A 21,181-nucleotide genomic window follows, 5' to 3' on the forward strand; every position below is an offset into this window, starting at 1 on the left:
TTTTTAATTTGTTTAATATTTACTGAAAATATGCATTATACAGTATACTATGAATATAATCCAGATCTCTGCTTTCTGAGAGTTTACACTGCAACATGGGCCATTGATGTGAACTTTTCAATTGCACACCTGTATGCCAAAACTAGACAATGCAAAAGGAAGGCAGAAAAACGATCGATGTCTTTGAATTATAGTGTTGATGGAAAATATTGATTATGCTGTAGACTTCCAGGAGAAAGAACACAGCAGGCTTAGCACAAATACAACGACAGCGCTCCTTAGAAGCAAGAATGCTAAGACTTTGACTCGTTTACTTTGGACATGACTTCAGGGAAAAGCAATCTCTAGAAAGGGATATCGATTTTGGTAAAGTCAAGAATCTTGGAACCTGAAGGAAGCTGTTGCCTCCACAATGGACTCAAACCTACCAATGACAATGAAGATGGCCCAGAACCAGACAATGCTGCCGGCCTCAGAGCTGCCGTGACAGCCAGGAGCAGCACACGAGACAACGTTGCAGAGCCTTGGGAGAAGCACAAGAAGAGTGTCTTGTGACACAAGCAGAAAGAGGGGATGCTTCAGGTCAGGAATGCCATTCACGCTATAAGCTAGATTTTCTTTGCCTGGATCCCTAATACCTTCATTCAAGAAAGCCCGTTTCTAATGTGAGACTGAGATGGCCTGTTCCCTCCAGAAATTATGAATGGGAGGCCTGTCTTCGTTATTTCCTTAAATATAACTTGGTGCTGAAGAGAAAACACAACTGGGTTTCCGAGTCTCCTTCCTTTCAGAGACTCAGAATTAGAGAGTTTCAGAGCTGGTGATGGTTAAGGAACATTTAGGGCAATCTCCAAAACCACAAGGAAAAGGTGTGATGGAGGTGAGAGTTTGAATGAGAAGATGAGGAGGAGGGGACAGGTGGAGGTGAGTGGTGGCCCCTTTTTCCTCCTGGCAGGAAAGGCAGCAACAAACAGACCCAGCTCCATCTTCGCCAGGGACAGGCTTGATGCTCCCATGGGTCTATGTGATTGTCCTTTAGGTATCTATCTCATAGACATTTCACTTGAAGCATCTCAGCATCTTTGTGAGGCCAGAGATGGAGAGAAAGTAAGAACATGAAGGGACACTAAAGCTCGTTAGGAGACTTGGGAATGGCCAAAGTGGTTGTCAGGTGTCCTGGAGTTGGTGCCAACTCCCAGAGTATTAATATGCTCCTGTGCTCAGAGACCCATATAGAGCTGTCATTTTACAGGCAGTTGTTTACTTCTGTAAAGATATCTGAGCAAAAAGAAAACCCCTTCAAACCTTAAAGAGCAAAGATGACGCTTTCATGCCTAAGGGGCGACTGATCCAAGCCGTGGTCTTTTTAATTGCCTCCTGCATGTCAGGAAGCTGGACGGTGGAAAAGGAAGACAGCGGAGTTGACACACGGGGATAGGGAAGAATACTGACTCTCACATGGGCTGCCCACAGGGAAAGCAAGTTGGTCTTGGGGGAAGTAAAGACTGAGTGTTCCTATCTAGTGAAGGTGACAAGATTTTGTCTCCGTGACTTGCACCTATCATCAGAAGGGACCAATCCCTGGAAAGGACGTCATCCTTGGTGACAGAGAGGGTCAGTTTAAAAAGGAGCTGGAGCGACACAGTGGCTGCCACTGTGGACTCAGACAGACCCACGCTTGGGAGGAAGGGGCTGGATCAGGCAGTGCTACATTCAGTTATACATCTATAACATATATAACCAGGCAGTGCTACTCTCAGTTATACATCTATTACATATATAACCAGGCAGTGCTACATTCAGTTATATATGTGTGTGTGTGTGTATATATATATAACCAGGTGTTGCTACATTCAGTTTTACATCTATAACATATATAACTAGGCAGTGCTACATTCAAGTATACATATATAATATATATAACCAGGTGGTGGTACATTCAGTTATACATATATAACCAGGTGGTGCTACCTTCAGTTAAACATATATAATATATATAACCAGGTGGTGGTACATTCAGTTATACATATATAAGATATATAACCAGGCGGTGCTATATTCAGTTATACATAGGGTCACTATGATTTCCAGCCAGCTGGATGGCAGCTAACAATGACATCCACATGTACATACTGAAGCAGTGAAAACAAAGCTTTTTCAGAAAGGATCTGACTTCCTGGTTTAACTCCGTGAGTCAGTGTTTCTCTATCTTTGCAGTATACTCATGTGGCCCTAAAATGCCAAAGAGGCAGAGAGTCAGACAATAGCCTTTCCCAGGAATGTAAGGCAGATGCGATGCCCCTTCCTCTTCCTCTACTTTCTGAGGGGCACCTTGCTTTTGCTGCTGTTCTTACGCTCACTGATCATGTCACTGGGCTGCCTTTTCTGTCTATGGTCTTAGCCCTTTGCTTCTGCTCTGAGAATTGGAGGGAAGCAGTTCTGATTCTGTTGACTGGACAGTGCTGGCCAATTTTGCTTTGCTAGTAATGTGCATCACTCGGGCCAAAGTAAGGGCTTCTCCAGACCACCGAGCAGGTAGTCGGAGAAAGAGCATGTCGGAACATCTTGCTTTTCTCCCCGTTCATCCACCAACAGTTGAACCTTTTGCTCTAGTGCAGTTTTGCGCTCACTTAAAATAAGTGCACTTGCTAAAGTGGTTTATCATCTTAAAGATCTTCTAGGTACTGGTTTTGTTCCTTGTTTTGTTTTAAAGAGTCAAAGAGGAACCACTTTGTCCTTCTGTGAAGACCACGGGCCTTAGTACCTTCATCCAGACGTTCTCTGAGGCCATGGTGCATAGGTCTCTGTAATCTAAGCAATTGCTTTGGTATTTTGAAAGATCCCTGGTGAGATAGTGAAATTTTATTGTGCTAACCTGGCTGATAAACATACAAGGGGTTCATTGAAGGGTGGAGAAATAAATGGCTTGGTTGAGCCTGACCTTTCTAGTTCTCGGGTCTCTTTTATCTTTGATGTTCGGTCCAGGGTGCAGCTGCCTTAGCTGGTTCCCCTTTTTCAGCTGGCAAGGGTCATTTCCTGCAAGACATCTCTGAGGAGAAGCCACATGGACCTACCCCAATGCAGCCCTGGGTGCTGGAGCAGCCGTGTGGAGACCCCTGCCAGCACTAAGATGCTTACACATTCACTAATTCAGCTTTCCTGCTGCAGTCGGCATCACTGCGTGTGTTTTGTGAGATTGAGGGGGACTTTGTAGATTGGTGTCAGATGTATGGGCTGATGTTGGACTTACGGGAGTTGGGATAATTTCTTAATGTACGCTTACTTTTTATATAAAACTTTCTCTTATACATATGAATTTCTGTGGATTTGTTTCTGTAATGTACCCAGTCTAACATACCTGGGTTAAGCTTGGGACTGGTAACCTCAAGGTTGGTGTTTACAGTGAGTCATAATCAACTCAGTGGCATGAGTTTGGATAGTTTTCTGTATTTTTAACATAATTGATATAACTCTCTTTTCTTAAAAAGAAATCTAGTAGGAAAATCTGATAGGATTTTTTCCCCATCTCAATGTGATCATTCCAAAAAGGAAATGAATGGTAAGCATATTATCAGAGAGTCCTTGGGTCAAACAGCAGGGAATGGTGATACAAAGATGACTTTTTTCTAAGACTATCCAACCATGAGAGGCCTAGTCATTAAAAATTACTTTCATACCACACAGTGGATTTGCCTGTGTAAACAGACGGTAAATATGACATTGAAATTTCTTGGGTGATTACAGAGTTAATTGCCCAAGGTGTTATTTCATAAGTGCTGGCATTTTGGCATATGGAAGATAATTTAACCTGTCATATTTCCACTTAAATCTCAGGATACCTATTTGTAGGGATATCAGTACAATCAGAGTAGAAGGACTGTGGAGGGAAGCATCTTTGAAAAACAAACAAAAACTACTGCCAACCCGACACAGAGTACCTTCTAAGAAAGGACAGATCTGTTCCTGATGGTTTCCAAGACTGTAAGTCTTTACAGGAGCAGACGACCTCATCTTTTTCTCTGGGAGTGACTGGGGGCCTTGAACCATCAATGTTGTGGTTAGCAGCCTAACACCAAACCCGCAGTGCATTCAAGGCTTCTTGATTCAACAACACAAACAAACAGCATATAATAAACCCACTGTCATCAAGTTGTTTTTCAACTGAAAGGGACCCTCTAGGTAAGGACCGAACTGTTCCATAGGGTTTTTGAGGTTATAAATTTATAGGAGCAGACAGCCTCATCTTTTCTCCCACTGAGCAGCTGCGGGGTGGCATCTGCTAGCCTTGAAGTTAGCAGCTCAGTGCTTCATGCACAGTGCCACTGGTCAAGGTCCTTGGCTGGATGTATCTCAAGTTTTATTGTAGGCTATGACATTGGTTAATTAACGCCATAATCTGATGAAAATTTTATTTTCCATTTAAATTAGCATTGCGTCAGGGGCAAAAGTCTTCAATGATATTTTTAACTTCTTAGTGTGAAATAATTTCAGACACAAAAGTGCTATTGTAAAGTATTTCCTATAGATATGTTCCACCCATATTTCTCAAATGTTAACACTGACCACCTTTACACAGCAGTACATTCATTCATTCTCTCTCCCCTCCCTGCCACAAGCTATTCTTTAAAAAAAAAAAAACTATTTGAGAGTAAGTGATTGAGTTGGTACCCCTATGCTTTGGGATTTTTTTTTCTAGAAGGAAAGAGGTTCTATTACATAACCCAATGCAGAGATCAAGACCGGGAAACCAATCTTGATGGAATCCTATTATCTAATCTACAGTCCTTATCCACCTGGGCCATTGCTATATTATAGCAAATGGATAACCTGCATGGCCCAGGTGTTGCCACTGGTTGTTCTAATGTCAGCCGTTCTGAGAGCAGAAACCCACAGGGGCAGTCCCACTAGCTCCTCTGAGTCAGATGAACTCAAAGTCAAGGACTTAGAGTTTGATGAGTCTGGTAAAAAGTTTAACCAAATGAACATGACCTCAGAGATAGTATGGTATCAGCCACCCATCACCACAGCAAAGCAAATGTTGCAATAAAATGAAGCACACACATAACACATCCTTCGGCTTCCCGGTGTACATGAAAATCATCCACAGGGTTCTGAGTGGCTGACTCCTCAGAGTGGACAGCGTCCCCTTCTTTGTAGTCTGCCACTCTCCTGGGTGCTCGGCTGAAACCTGGTCACCGTAGGTGGCTCTACTGGTATTTGAAATTCCAGTGACCTAGCTTCCTGCGTCCCAGCGGCCCACCAGCTGCCACAGTGCGCTGACTGACGATAATTATGAGGTGGGCCAGCACCAGACAGTGTCCGATTCACCCTGAGTCAGAACTGACCTGATGGCACCTAACAACAACAACAACAGACATAAAATCCAAGCTGTGGTTGTACTGTACTGCCGTCTACTCAGGACGCAATCGCACTGTGAAAAGTTTGAAATATTGTGAGAATGACCAAAGTTGGATGCGGAGACACGAAGGGAACACACACTGCTGGCAAAAACAGCATTGCGAAACCTCCTCAGTGCAGGATGGCCACCCACTTTCACTTGGTAACTGGATCTAACTGCAAAGCCCCCTGAAGGGAAGCTAAATGAAAGGAGGGCTGACTGGATAAAGCACCTCATCTTCCTCAAATGCACGTGGATGTTATTGAAAAGTAGCACAGTAAGCATTAGGAAGCAGCTTCTTTGTGAACTAACTCAGCACAATGTGCTGGGACTCAGAGTGGAGCAGCTCACCAGGCTCTCTGCTGCTCCTGCAACAGTGATTCGGTTGCGGTGATGTTCCCCAGCGTGCTTTGAATAAGTCCTTTCATATTCTAATGTGAAGAATGATAAGTAAGCACAAAGCCCTCACGTGGCTTTTGTTGCAGGTTGCTTTTCCCCAGGAAAGTCTTTCCACACCCCCCAGGGGTGTGTGTATGCCATTGTGAAGAACTCTTACATAGATGAGCCGGCATTGCCCAGATTTCTTAGGGGTTTCTATGAGCATGCTGTTCCATTTCTTCCTTAACAGTCATAGAAATTATACTCCTTCTGGGCCCTGGATGGAGTCCTGGTGGCAAAGTGGTTAAAGCATTTAGGTACGAGCGGAACTATTGACTAGCTGACTCCACCAGCCACTCTGTGAGAGAAGACGAGGCAGGCTGCATCCACAAACATTTTTGTCTTGGAAGCCATTCTGCTCCCTTCTAGAGGCTCACTATGGGTCAAAATCAACTCGAGGGCAATGGGATTTTATTTGTGTGTCCTTTGCTGGCTTGTTTTATTTTGAGGGCTCCGTGGTTAGTACCTCTTAGGTTAGGCACCATCTCAGTATATTGAGAGGAGCCATGCTAAGTGTATCCCAACGTCAGTCTCCGCTCCCAGCAGCGTTCTAGTTGGTGTACATTAGGGGAGGTGGGACTGCACTGAGCTCTACTAAGCTCTTCTCTCAGACCTGCGTCTCCTGAGTCTTCTAGGTCCTTTCAGAACATGTCGGTCTGTTGGATCCCAACTCCTCGTCAAACATCAGGCCAGGCACTCCAAGAACTCATAGTGAATAAGACAATGTCTAAACTTAAGAACTCAGTCTGGCTGGAGAGAGAGGGGGATCTTGGTGGCCGTGGGGCTTTCTGTCCAGAGTTGTAATGCCAGTTCCAACCAGCTGCCTTCAGAGTCTCTGCCATGCCCTACCTCAGCCATTTGCCTGTTCCCTCTTCCTTCCCTACATAGCTTGCTTAGTTACCACCTTTCTTTAATGTCGATCCTGTGCTGCTTCACATCTGTAAATATCTGCAGCCGCTGAGCTACCTTTTCGATGCCTACAGACCCACCAATAGCGTTTCATGTTGTATGAAACCTTTCATTAATTTGGGGGCATTTTATAGTTTGGCACCCCTCTTATTTATTGGGTTACTTATTGCTTCCTTTTTTTCCCCAGATGGTTCCTAGGGGCCAAGCCCCACATCTTTGTGTCGTGGCTGAGTAACCTGGGGTTAACTTCAGCACATCGCCCTCCTTCCCTGTCCCAGAAGAGCTTGGGTCTGCTGGTTAATACAGTGGTGTTTCCCTTCATTAGCTGCAACACAATGTTGTCTCACCAAGATTCGTCCCAAGTGCTTAGTGTGTTCTCTAGCCCATTCCTAATGAGTCGTGTGCCAAGGGGAATGAATTGATAAAGTGCTACCAGGCATTGACGGCATCTTTTTTTTTTTTTTCAACCTGCCTCTGTGTTCCTTGCTTCCATTTGTCAGGATAGCTCTCAAGCAATGTGCTCCATATTGATTTGTCATTTAGATAACTTTCTCATCGCATATTCCGGGGACTGGAGAACTCTGCTGAATTCTTGCCTCGTCCCAGTATCCTCTACTGATTAGAAAGCAGAAGGAGGTATACCAGACTTGTCAGGAAATAAATTGTTCTTGGGCCATTGGGTGAAACAATGGGTGGGATGCCAGCTTTGGCCAGCTCACCAGACGGGGTCCAATGAGAGAATGTAGGTTTCCATGTGTGTCGTTTTCGTTAAGTGACTGTCTTCAGGGGCACACTCTAGCGCTTTCCAGATAAATCGCTTCTGTCTCTGTCAGTGACAATGACAATATTTCCAAACTTCACACATCCAGGAGCCAATTGACAGGACAAATTGCACACTGGGGCTGCTGGATACACACAAGATGGGAAGCAGCATCGCACATCATGCTGCATCAATTGAAACTAAGTTACGAAACGAATAACAGACACAGATCCGTCATCCAGATACCTGGCTGGGAGACAGGTGTGGCATTTAAGAGCTGACGCAATGCTCATCCCTGTGTTAGCATTTTAAAAATAGCACCCACTCTTCCGGGGACTCGGTAAATTCACTTTCGATCCCCTGCAATCTGCATTTGTATCACTGAAAAGCAAACATGCCTCCTAGTAAAATCTATATTACGTTTTTATAGGCACCATCCTTGGAGAGAAGTACTAAGCAATACAGAGTGTTTTCAAGGTGGGTGACCTTCCAGAAAAGTGGCTGAAATCAATAGCAGCAAACAAACACATCTATGTGTTATAAACATACTAAGAACAAGGCTATATGTCTTACTTGGTCATAATCTTCCCTTTGGGGAATAAAAGGCACATGCTATAAAGTGAGAGGCAGGCTCAACCCCAGCAGCCTGCCTCACTGGCTCTGTCTGGGTTGGCAGACCAGCCCCAAGCAAGCAGACATGAAGCAGGAGCCATAAACAGCTTCAGTGCAGGACACACTAGCAACCCACCCCAGGGCAGCCGTTGGACGCTTGGATCCCCTCTTAAACTCTGCTTATGATGCTGTTGTCAGTTCATTGGCATGGTTCTGACTCATAGCGAACCTATGCACAACGGAAAGGCACACACTCCTTGTTAAGTGTGCGCCCATTGATGCAGCCAGTGTGCCGATCTGTCTCCTCCTAGGTCGTCCCTTCTTTCATGGACCCCCCTATTTTACCAAACATGCTGTCCTTCTCCAGAGACTCGTCCCTCCTGATAACATGTCCCGAGTATCTGACACAACATCTCCCCGTCCTCACTTCTAAGGAGCATGCTGTTTGTCCTTCTCCCAAAGCTGATTTGTCTAAACTTCTGGTAGTTCATGGTAGTTTCTATATTCGCTGCCAACATCACCATTCAAATGTATCGATCCAACTTCGGTCTTGCTTCTTATCCAACTTTCAATGCAAATGTGTTGGTTGAAAGTCCACGTCTTGGTCCTCAAAATGACAGCCTTGTTCTTCAACCCTTTAAAGCGGTCTTACGCCACAGAATTCCTCAATGCAATGTAGTGTTTTACTTCTTGACGGATGCTTCCACGGATGTTAGATTCCTCGGGTAGAAATACCTCAGTTCTTGGCTTCTCAGAGAAAGAATTCACACCGAAGCCTAGTTTGTGATCCAAGTGGAGTTTTCTAAAGGACAGAAGAAGTTTCAGGTTTCACGGTGACGGGACACAGACACCCGCAGGGAACTGCACACCCACACATAGCAGCCTGAGGGCAGAGAGAGAGACTGAGAGACCATGGCCCTGCCCAGTGGAAGGCGGAGGAGCAGCTGGAAAAGAGGGGAGTGGTCTCCAGGTTCTGGCTTTTAGGGCTTTCCACTGGGAGGCGTTGTCAACGGGCAGTACTGGTTCACCCCACTGGCTGGATTCAGCACACTTGGGTCAAGGGTCTGAATTGGTGCGTGCCCTTTCACCTTCCCCAGCTTCCAACCTCCTGTAGGGAGCCCCTAGGCATGGAAAGGAACAGCCCCCTATCTTGCTACCTAACATGAGCATGTATTGTAGAGCCAAGAATCATGTTGAAGGGAAGCCCAGTTTTGACTTAGAATCTTCTGGGCTTTGGGGGGATAATTGTTGGAAGCCTGAACCCCTTGAGAATTGGGCCCTAAGAGCTGTTTCATCTTGAAATCTCCAGGTCCTTTCTGAGCTAAGCTCGGGCCATCTCACTGAAAGATGTTCAAACCCTACCCTCCATGGCTTTGGCCTCTGAGGGCAATTCCACATCGCACGTCTGGTATATTTGTACCTGAATGCAAAAGGCCAGGTAGGAGCCAATATAGGACATGTTTAATATTAGCTCTTTGGAATTAATATTTAAAGTAGAGATTGTTTGAACACCATTTCTTACTCTTTAGGAGTATCCGATCTGAATTTTAACTATGCAAAATGCTTACCTCTTTCAATTATTGATGCTAGTTGGCCACGCAATTAAAACACCCAGGAGGATGCAGACATCATTTCAAGGTGAAGGGTGGTCTAAGTGCTTCTGACTCCAACCATTTCTGAATGTTTAACAAACCCTAGTGGGGTGGGGGGCTGGGGAGCTTGTTGCTTTGTCATGTCCTCAGTCAGGTCTGGCTCACAGGGTGAAACCGTGAAGAGGCGGCTCGAGGGAAGGAAGATGGCATAAGAACAAAATAATAGGGGTGTGGAGCCTCCTGAGATGAAGATTGCTGGTGTTGGGATGCTTGGTTTTGTGCTGGACACCTGGCTCTTTCAGGGACCCACTGGATACTGGAAGCAAAAGTCCTCATCTATCAGGAGATCATCTCAACCGTGGAGTGAGGTTCACTTAGGTTGGCCCGGACGCTCCCCTTTTGTTCTCATGAGTCCAGAAGTCTTATGATTTGCCTTTGAATCACCAGGAATTTATTGCAACATGACTTTCAGTCCTTTGGGTTTAACCACCGGAAAGTTTGAGACCCAAGAGAAGAAGAAGAGACGCCGAGCAGTTGCAAACCATTCATGATTTTACCACAAGAGGTCGGCATGGGGATGCGTGCAGAGCATCCTGAGAGTTGAAACACAGGTGTCAGGTGAGGCCAGGTAACCCGCCCGCCCAGCTCCCACGGCACGTGTTAGGGCACAGATGGCCTCCTAGCTGCCATTTCATCAGGTCGAGGGGCAAAGCCCGCCTCTTCCCTGCCCTCTCCCACAGAACTCCTTTAATAGCCCCGGGACTACCTAGTCTCCCAGCACAGCCTCTTCTCAGGAAGTCAGGGCACAGGAAGTTGGCCATCAAGACTAAGTAATGACCCAGGAAGCACTCTGAAGAAGCCAGCTCACCCCCATTGTGCTTTGTGGGGGGAAAGACCTCTTTGGACCAAAGGGAAGCTTTCCTGGTTCATTGCACTCACTCATCTACAAGGCCAACCTTCCCTGTCTTTGGCTAACGCTCTTCCCGGCGAATCTTGCCGTTGCAGTTGCAACGTAAGTGCCAGGAAGCCGGCGTTTTGTCTGGTTTGTTTGCTGCTGCATCCCAGTGACGAGTACAGTGCCCGCTTCTGAGGGGTGAGCTGCCACGGGAGTCAGCCATCACTCCTAGGGACCCTGTGTCCCAAGGGATCACATCACTGAGAGCCGCAGCGTTTTCACTGGCTGTTTATTTGGAAGTACATTGTTAGGCCTGTCTTTCTGGCCTGTCCACCCTGGGCAACCCTGGTAGTCTTTGAAATACTGGCACCATAGCTTCCAATGACAACATGCCAACAACACATGGGCCCACCACAACCTGACACACTAATGCCGTCTAGACAACTGGGATAACCATAGGCCCTGCCTTGTAGGATTGGTCATGAGGTTTTATGGTCCACAGAGAGCAGTGAACTTGGCATTCAGCGAGCACTCAGTAAATGTTAGCAACTAGCATGGCTGCTGCTGCTGCTGCTGCTATTGATTTCTAGGGAGCTGGACAGGGTTCTTGTCGCTATTTTCTGTGTCCCCTCCCCACTCTGCTAGAGCTTCTGAGTTTACTGATGGTTACATCATAGACCCCATTGTGGACAGTGCTTATCCTCAGATACTTTCCCCATGGCCTAAAGCAGGCAATACAGGTTTATCATCAGAACCAGCAAAATGGTTTCTGCAGTATAGGTCCATCTCGACTCCTTAAGGAGTCTACTGGATACTCGCTCCTCTGGCTGACAGGGAGTGGGGGGTTAGGCAGGGGCCAGAACTCCCCCTATTTCACCCTTTTCTGAAATAAATGTGAAAGCAGAAGAGCCAGGCTGTGGTATTTGGCCCAGGGTGAAAATCAGTTCTTTGTCTCGTCATCTGCTTGTAAACCAAAGGCTACTAGGATTTCAGTTAAGTTTTCTTCCATCCGGTGGCCATGTCTTACTATGCTATATTGGCTGAGGAAAAGAAGCCTCCTACAGGTTGTGAAAGGGGAACACGTTCTTTCATTTCCTCAGGAAGGTCCCCAGCGAGGGTTTCCTTCTTGAGGCGCCATCTTCAACATCACACTGCAGGAAGCTAGACCACAGCTGGGCCTGGGCATCTGGTTTATCCAAGAAACCAAGTGCTTGAGACGTTAGTGGTACCCCATCCCATCTCACATTCCTGTTTGTGGACCTGCGTGAAGGTTGGTAGCTTGAACCCACCCAGCCTTGGTGATGTAATTCATGGTCATGTGTGGGGTTGCTAACCATAAAGTCAGCAGTTCCAAGCCCACTGCACGGGAGAAGGATGAGGCGTTCTACACCCATGAAGTGTTAGCGTCTACTCTGTCCTATCAGCTTGTAATGAGTCAAAATTGCCTCGATGGCCGTGAGGGTGGGTGAGCGGTACTTCAGAAGAAATGCCCAGTGAACTGTTTCCATTAAGATGAGAACCAAGAAAACCATATGGGAAAGTTCTCTCCCACAGCACACGAGTTCTTCATGAATCAGAATTGCTACAATAACAGTGTCTTTGGTTTGATTGTTACTCTTTCTGTTCAATCCAGAATTAGCAAATCCAAACTCAACACAGAGGTTTTCTGGCCATTACAAAATATGAAGAGAAGAGAAAAGCGAGGCACTGTGTCAGGCTGAGTTCTCAGGAGAACCCAGTGACACGTTTTTCTATAAAGAAAGAAATTGATATCAAGGAAGTGGCTTGCATGGTTGTAAAATCAAGTAAACTCAGTCTGGCTCAAGACTGTGGATCAGGGGTTAAGGTGGAGGCTGTTCCTCACTTAAGCATCTGCCAGGGCTAATGATTTAGGAAGCAAGAAGACCACAGGTTGGTGGAGGCCAAGGCAGAGCAGATAAATCCAAGCTCAGCAAGTCAGGCTCATGGCTTTCCCTAACTTGGGTACCTATTGGTGTTGATGAAGCAGAAAGTAGGAGGCTGATCCAGGCAGGAAGTCAGGTTCATGGCTGTGGGGTTGGATGAATCCAAGGTTGGTAAGCAGTAAGACAGGCCTCTGATAGCTCCCAAGGTCAGAAGGCGTTTTGGTTGATCTATGAGCCTCATACAGAATCCAGACCAGCAGGAAGAGAGATACACCTTTCCACGGAGTCTCCTTAAAGTAGAATAGATCACATCCCTAACAATGCTTCCCTTTAATGGTATCATGACTGTTTTGTGATTAAGGGGTGGGACCCTCTTTCCCAAATCTTCCCACAAGTCTTTTGCCCCTCATAGAAAAGCCCATCTTAGAATAGATCCTAAGAGGCCTGCCCCTGGAAGAGCCAAGCAAACACAGCACCTAAACATCACAAATCACCAAACTCAAGTTTGTTTTGCGACAGACACCAGGGCCAGGTGATTCATGAATGAAGGACTGACCATTGTTGGAAAATTCTTGGGATGGAATACAAGATTCTAAAGACCCTGATCTCTCATGGTTGGAAGCTGTTAGCACTGCAGGCAGCAGGGGGGCCCCTTGACTCCACAACCGCCATGCATTTCCACAAATGGTGACTCTTCTCAAATAAATGCTTCCATGAACATCGGGAAAAGCCCATTTCCACATGTTGCAAAAGTCTGTGTTGGAGACGTCAGCTTATGCTGTGAATGACACACGGGGAAAACTTCTCAGCTTGGCTCTATTTGTTTATTTCTCTCTGAATGATTCATTCCCAACAAAATTCTTGCCCAATGCCTCTTTGTTCACAGCCATAAAGATGATGCTGGAATTTACTGAACTAGTTGTTAATGCCCTGGAGACTCTAGAGCCACCTTCCAAGTTCTTTCATTCCAACACTTGGGTGGTAACAATTCTTTTTAAAAAAATCTATCACGTTGGACAAATGGGTTCATCAATCTCAGCCTTGGTCTTTCCTGTCCAATTTGTGACTCTGGATTACTGGAGCTCTTCAGGATGGGGCTCAGAAGGGACTTATTCATCTAAGAAACATTCGCTTCTTTCACACACAGACCGGTAACGGAGTCTCAGTAACCAGACCTGACATCAGTGTTGAGGTATGCAGCTAGAGACAACTCCCAAGACAGTTTTGCACATTGCGTTCTGTGTTCTCACTCATCGAGGGGCTGTGCCCACAAGTGGGGTAGAAAGAGTGCCTCCCACGATGAAGGGGCGACAAGAAGTACCTTCTCTGCCAATCGTTGTTCTTGGTGCCATCAAGTTAATTCCAATTCCTAGTGATCCTACGTGCAAGAGAACCAACCCCTACCCAGTCCTGCGCCATCCTCCCATGTCCCAGTCCTGCGCCATTCTCCCCTGTGTTGTGTCGGAGCCCGTTATTGCAGCCACTGTGTCAGTCCATCACCGTATCCATCTCCCACAGGATGTGTCATCCTCAGTGTACCTAAGCATGGCGTTCTGTTATCCTCCTCCTTCCCACCTGCTCCTGTGAACCACTAACACCCTTGGGTCTCTGTGCCTTTGCCTGTTGGAGATCATTCAGACAAGTGGCCTCACCCAGTATTTGTCCTTTTGCGACTGGCTCTTTTCCCCCCAACTTCATGTTTTCCATGTTCATCCACGAGACAAAATGCATCAGAACTTAATTTCTCTTTATGGCTGAGTAGGATTCCATGGTGTGTCTGTGGCATCTTGTGTTTATCCACACTTCTATTCCTAGACTGTTAGGCTGTCTTCACCATTTGGCTTGTGTGAACAGTGCTGCATTGCCCGTGAGTGTACCACGTCTCTTTGTGTTCCTGCTTTCAGCTCGTTGGAGTATATACCTGTGCATGGGATAGGGTGCTAATTCTATCTTGAGGTTTTTGAAGAACTGGTAAATTCTTTTCCACAGTGGCCATACCATTTTACAATTCCATTCACCCCACATCCTTGCCATGAACTGTGGTTTGCCACTGTGGGACCGTTCCAAATCATATGACAGAGTAGAACTATACCGTAGAGTTTTTAAACTTAGAATCTTTATAGGAGAAGATCTTTCTGGCAAGGAGCTCCTGGTGGGTTTGAACCACTAACCAGTTCATTAGCAGTCAAGCCGTTAGATCACCAGGAATTTGTTTCCTATTAGTTCAGCCTTTTTTACCTAGCAGTCATGGGCCTTATGCCTCTTCTCCAGGATGGTTTTAAGCCATTATTGTGTTTGAGGTGCCCTTGAGTTGGCTCCAACCCATAGTGACCCTCTGCACCACAGAACAAAACACTGCCCAGTCCTGCGCCATCCTCACAATTGTTACTCCGCCCTGACCCATTGTTGTAGACATGGCGTCAGTCCATCTCCTGGAGGGCCTTCCTTTTTTTTCGGTGCCCCTCTGCTTTACCAAGCATGATGTCCTTCTCTAGGGACTGATCGCTCCTGACCACATGTCCAAAGCATGTAAGATGAAATCTCGCCATCACTGCCTCTTCAGAAGCACTCTGGCTTTACTTCTTCTAAGACCGATGTGCTTGTCTTTTGGCTGTCCGTGGTACCTTCAATATTGTTCGCCAGCACCACAGTGCAAATGCGCCGATCCTTGTCAGTCTTCTTATTTAATGCCCAGCTTCACAGGCATATGAGGCGATTGAAAATGCCGTGGCTTGGGTCTTATGAGTTTCAGGCCAAAAGGGACTGTTTGTCTAATGCTTCTGCTTCTCCACCACTGTGATCCACTGAGCTCCTAGCTGCCCAATGGTGCCTTTCTGAAGGCTTTCCCTTGGCATGGTGGCATCCGTCCTCAGCTGTGAGCACGTGCTTTTCTGCTGTACTTCTAACCTGCTTGTGCACAGGCTACCCTGTACCATCGTTAAGTGTGTTCGTTTACGAAGATGAGAGGTCTGTCCAGAACCACCCATCCGATGAATCATGGAGCTGAGCCTTAAAACTTAGTCTTCCCTTCCTCAAAACCCGTGCCCTTGACAACTGTCCAGTGACTTTCTTCCTACAGGTTCTTAGCTCATTCCATCTCCACTTCTGCCATGCTGTCCTGGCACATTGACTCTGTGTAGTATGTCATCAATAAATGTTTCTTGAATGTGCTGACCATGATAATGACTAGGAATGTTCCCTGGTATGGCTGATGGAATGGGAGTGGAGTGTCACAGTCACCCCATGGCACAGTCAGAGGAATTGACACCAAAATGACCACAGGGTCCTTGAAAGTGGACTAGTATTTCCAAGGAAGAGGCCATGATGTCACCCATCTCCCAGGGTCATAACTCTTCACTGCCTCTCTCAATCAGATGGTGTGTTAGTCCGGGTAGACTAGAGAAACAAATTCATACAGACCCTGATATGTGTATAAGAAAGAGCTTTATATACAAAAGCAATTGAATATTGAGAAAACATCCCATCCCAGTCCAGGTCAAGTCCATAAGTGCAATATTAGCCCATATGTCTGATATCAATCTGTAAAGCCCTCTTCGGGCTCACGAAACATGCAATGACGTAGAATGCAGGAAGATCACAAGCCAGTGGGTACAAAGTTTTGTGGATCCATTGGCAGTAGAGGCATCTCAGTGCCAGCAGGTGTCTCCAGGTGGCTCCTTCAGCTCCAGGGTTCTAAGGTAGCTCCATGTGTCCTGTCAGGAAGCATGTCTCACAGGAAGTGTGTGTCCCACTGCCAGCGAGCTATTTATATCTCCTAGTGCCTCCAAACGATGCCATCAAGCTGCAGCCTGATTGACAGACTAAACTCTACCCCTTCACTCTTATGCCTCAAATGGGCAACAGATTATGTAGCTACCACTGAGGGCATACTGGGTCCCATCCATGGGATGGAGAGAGGAGTCTCTTACTTGGCTAATTGGAGAAAAGAGGGTCTCTATCTTGGCCTATGGGAGAAGAGAGAAACTGTGAGGAGCCACAGGGGTTGGGGCTGAAATGGGTGTCCTGCAGGAAACCGCACTGCTCTGGGGAGGGAGGGTTTCGTCGACCAGCTGTGTCCACGAGGAAGGGATTTGCTGTCTAGTTCCACTAAGGATTGGGAGCACATCATGACTTATTCTACTGGGTGTCACCAAGCCCAGTGAAAGCAGTGGATGGTTATCTTTTCACAGTGATTTTCCAATTCATTTTGGTTAAGTGATAATCTAAGCTCTGAGATTCAGAAAGATGCCATCGTGTGTAACCTCTGTATTGAATTTTGTGTCTGTGACCCATGAATCAATTATTTTACATGTTAATGTTGGGGGATGATTCTGCTAGGCATAGTCTTTCTTTTGCAGTCATTGTAGTCAAAGGTCCTTTCTCAGTTCTCTTTCTTCATTATTAAAGGATCATTTTATCGGGAGCTCCTGCAAATCTTATAACAATTCATACATCAATTTTGTCAAGCATATTTGTACATATTCAATTACCTTTAAAACTTTATATTTTCCTGTTCTTTCCCTCTGCAAACTCTTAGTACCTACATTCATGCCAATGATCTTTAACCTAATTGTATACTAGTTTGTGTTTTTTTTTTTTTGAACTATCCCTTTGGCTTTATACATTAATAATGGAATTAACTACTCATGGCAGTGTCCCAATGGTAAGATAAATGAATGAATGAATACCTCCTTCCTGATATATATATAGATATATATCATCAATATGTCTTAAAAGAGCATTCATTTGAACGAGTCATCTGGAATTATTTATCTTAGAAGGGTAGATTTCATTTGATAAGGCAGCTTTCTAGTAATCTTGAGATCTTTTACTTCATGATTATTATAACCAGATGCTTAGCAGGTCAAAATTGTTGACGTTGAAAAAACAACGGACCATTTCCTATTTCCCTTTTCTTTTATTTTTATCTTTGGAAGAGAAACATCCATGGTTTAATCTGTAATTTACATAATCCAATCTTTGCATCTTTGGCACGGTATTCGCTAAAAGGAACCAGCCTGTGTGAAATCAAATATTAAGATATTTGGAAAGAGAATCTGTCTAGGAGATAAGTTTAATCAAAAGTTTGTTTTCCCTATATACCATTCTTTTGACTCCTAGTTATCATTAAATTCTATGCACATTTATTGGAAATACAATTTAAATAACTTTATGATTTTCAAGAAATGCCATCAACTTATGTAGGAGGTCATGATAAGTAATTTTACTTGAAGTTGAAAAAGGGAACTGGCAGAGGGAGAATCATTTTCTAAACATTAGTTTTTTCTTTGAAATTAGACTCTATTTGAAGAATTTAAATACATTGGCCTGAGAAGGGCTCCTTCTCAGGGGAAGCAGGTAGAATTTGTGAAAATAGTTACTCATTTCAGAACAAAAAACAAGCTGCCCCTCCCTCCCAGTGTGACCATTTGAAAGTATCTACTCAACTGAGCCCTGGAGGTGAAGTGGTTAAAGCCCTTGTCTGCTAACCAACTTTTGGTGGTTGAAACCCACCAACCAGCCACTCTATGGGGAAAATATATGGCAGTGTGTTCCTGTAAATATCACAGGAACCTCAGATACTCTATGAGAAATTTCTGCTCTATCCTACAGCGTTGCTATGTAGTAGAATCAACCTAACCACACTGAGTTTTTCACTTAATCAACTAGAATGAAGAGCCTACCATTAACCTCTCCCCCCCTTTTCCTGTCTCCCCTCTACAGGTCACCTATCTGGGTAAAGTCCCCACCACAGGCTTGCAGTTTTCATCCGGCTGCACAGAAAAGCCAGTCATTGAGCTCTGGAAGAAACACACGCTAGCTCGAGAAGATGTCTTCCCAGCCAATGCGCTCCTGGAAATTCGGCCCTTCCAAGTGTGGCTCCATCACCTGGACCACAAAGGTGAGGCCACTGTCCACATGGATACCTTTCAGGTGGCCCGTATTGCCTACTGCACGGCCGACCACGCCGTGAGTCCCAACATCTTCGCCTGGGTGTACAGGGAGATCAACGATGACCTGTCGTACCAGATGGACTGCCACGCTGTGGAGTGTGAGAGCAAGCTGGAGGCCAAGAAGCTGGCCCACGCCATGATGGAGGCCTTCAGGAAGACTTTCCATAGTATGAAGAGTGACGGCCGAATCCACAGGAATAGCTCCTCTGAAGAAGTGTCCCAGGAATTGGAATCCGATGACGGCTGAATGAACTTAGAGGGCTTTAGCTGAGGCAGCAATGGTCAAGAAATGGAAGTTGATCGATGAGAAATCAGTGATTCTAATTTGGGATGAAAAGACTGCCAAACTCTTGGCCAGCTATGCTTTTTAAATTCAGAAGAGCAATTCTAAATCAAAAGAAATGTATCATTACAGTGATTGCGTTGCATTGAAATCTGCTGCTGCTGTGACTAGAAGGAGGGTGGGCATGTGGATGGGGAGAAAGGTCCCAGACTCCCTTCCTCTTCTTCTTCTTCGTTTTCCTTATTTCCCAGTGCCTCCCTGCGGGAGACCTCCATGCTGACTTTCACCACTCTCAGGCAAATACTCTGCGGCTGTCATTTGATGAATCGTTCCAATTTGCCTTACGAAACCCAGCACGAATGTTAGATGCACCTCTAGGATCCCTGATGGGAGGTTGAAGATGCTGATGCTGATGCTGGTGTGGAGGCCTCAGGGCTGAGAGAATGCTCTGGATGCTTCTTCACAGCCCATACCCTTGGCATGTCTCCTCAATATGGGAACGAGCACAGCCATTATTGAGCTTTACAACTGACAGCCCAACACTTGGCAGTTAATTCACAGTTGAAGACAATGCGTTTACTGCATAACTCTCACGTAGCGCCCTATTATTGTATTCATATCATCTATTTTCTTAGGAGACTTGCACCTACTAACCACCCCTTCCCTTCTCCTGCCCTCTCCAGCCTCCTTCCCATTCCAACCCATGCCAATATCCCTTGAGAGATGGATTCTCCACCTGCCCTACAGGACACCCAAAGGGAAAAGAAAGTAACCAAGCAAATAAAATCAACAGTCCAACCAACTGGCCGTGACAACAGGAACTCTGGAAAATGGAAAAGGAGCTTTCAAATAATTGGGCACATTCCATGCAAGCCGCCCTTTTCTCACCCCCCGGTGTATGGAAACCTCTCTAGTTGATGGTCTTGGCTGATGAACCCTTCAAGGACAGCTTCACATCTGGCGTGGAATGACCCTGAGAGCCGTGCCACCATCCCTCCATATTGCACTCAACGGAGGCCATCAGTTCCCTGCACTTGGCTCGTCTGAAGGAGCCAGGAAGATCTTAAAGGGACATCTGACCTGCTCACCTTAAAATTGGAGAGATTTTCAAGGTCATCGTTGCCAGTGTGGTCATGATATCTAAGGAGACTTTCTCCTTACATACACCCGAGATTTCTGACTTTGATAGCTCGTTAGATGTCCTATGTGCAGAGGGTCAGCATGGACAATAACGGAAAGTATTTGTTAAAATGCCAACATTTAAGGCTGACAGCAGATGACTGGTTTTGCAGGGAATGCTGCTCCTTTGTCTAAGTCTGTTTCGACTCCTGGTCATGATAGGGGCACTGCAGCACCTTACAGAAGCCTTAAATGAGAGCGAAAGGAATCCCGAGAGATGTGGTGTCCGTGTTTGGTCTGTGTTTCTGTGCGTCCATGTATGTGTCTGTGTGTGTACCTGTCCCTCCCCTCTCCCCACATGTGGGTCCCATGTTAAGGCATGTAGAATAAGCATGGAGTTGTACTGAGAGGACTCACCTGTTGAAGATATGCTTGTTGCTTTACAACATATGTAAACCCTTCTATAGCGTAAAAGCATTCACTCTTTAATAAAAACGATGTTTGAGTTAATAATGCTGAAGACTCTCACCATTTCGATGTCTTTCTTTCTTTTTATTTTAAGCCACGGAAACCTGAAGGACCAAATAGATCACATTAAATAAATAGGATAATTCTGTCTCAAAAGATTTTTAAGCTCGGTTACAAATAGCCCCTTCCCTGGTTGGCATGTGGGTGCATGTTTTTAAATTTTTTCAATCTTCCTTTCTGTTTATTAAGGCTCAATTTATTTTTAATTGCCATCTTCATTAAGATGTAGTGTATCAGCAGTTGAAATCATTATTCTGTCTGCTCAATTTATCACAGAGGAGAGTCTGCCTGAACACAATTCCAGGAATGACTGTTTACAAAGGGGTGTGTGTGTGTGTGCGTGCGTGCGTGCGTGCGTGCGCTGCTGGAGAACCCCCGCTGAAAACCCTCGAAAGGAAACACGGAGCGATTCGTTCTGACAGGACTAGCTAAAAACAGCACCTCCTGGCTGCGATTTCTCGGAAGAGTCCCATTCATCAAGCAGGACAACGTGGGGGCAGAGGCGGGGGGCTGGGCATGATGGTTGGGAGTCCACAGTTGTGGCATTGCCCTTCACAATGCTAACAGCTCCTAAATGGAGAATGTAGGTGACTGCCCGGCAGATGACCTCAAGGAAGAATTATTACCTCACTCCTCTGATTGAAATGGCTTTTCTCTCAGTTGACCTTTTCTCAATTTCAATTTTCCTCTGTTGTCCTTGAATCTGCTTCTAAGAAGGTCTAGGGGAACAATGGAGAAGAGGGAGGTTTCTTAAAAGCACACCATCATTTTCCTCTCGAAGTGACCGTG

At 45.6% G+C, this 21,181-nt stretch overlaps 1 protein-coding gene across 1 annotated transcript in view; it reads left to right on the forward strand.

The window, feature by feature from the left end:
* The window catches only part of PID1 (phosphotyrosine interaction domain containing 1), a 263,492-nt gene extending 243,106 nt beyond the window's left edge, over positions 1–20,386 (forward strand). Inside the window, exon 3 of the mRNA XM_075529478.1 lies at positions 18,233–20,386. Within this exon, the coding sequence (XP_075385593.1) occupies positions 18,233–18,709 (477 nt within the window). The 3' untranslated portion in view covers positions 18,710–20,386. The remainder of the gene's footprint in view (positions 1–18,232) is intronic.
* Positions 20,387–21,181: the final 795 nt, after the last annotated feature.

This window comes from Tenrec ecaudatus, chromosome 13 (genome assembly GCF_050624435.1).
Source record: "Tenrec ecaudatus isolate mTenEca1 chromosome 13, mTenEca1.hap1, whole genome shotgun sequence".
Taxonomy (NCBI): Eukaryota; Metazoa; Chordata; class Mammalia; order Afrosoricida; family Tenrecidae; genus Tenrec; species Tenrec ecaudatus.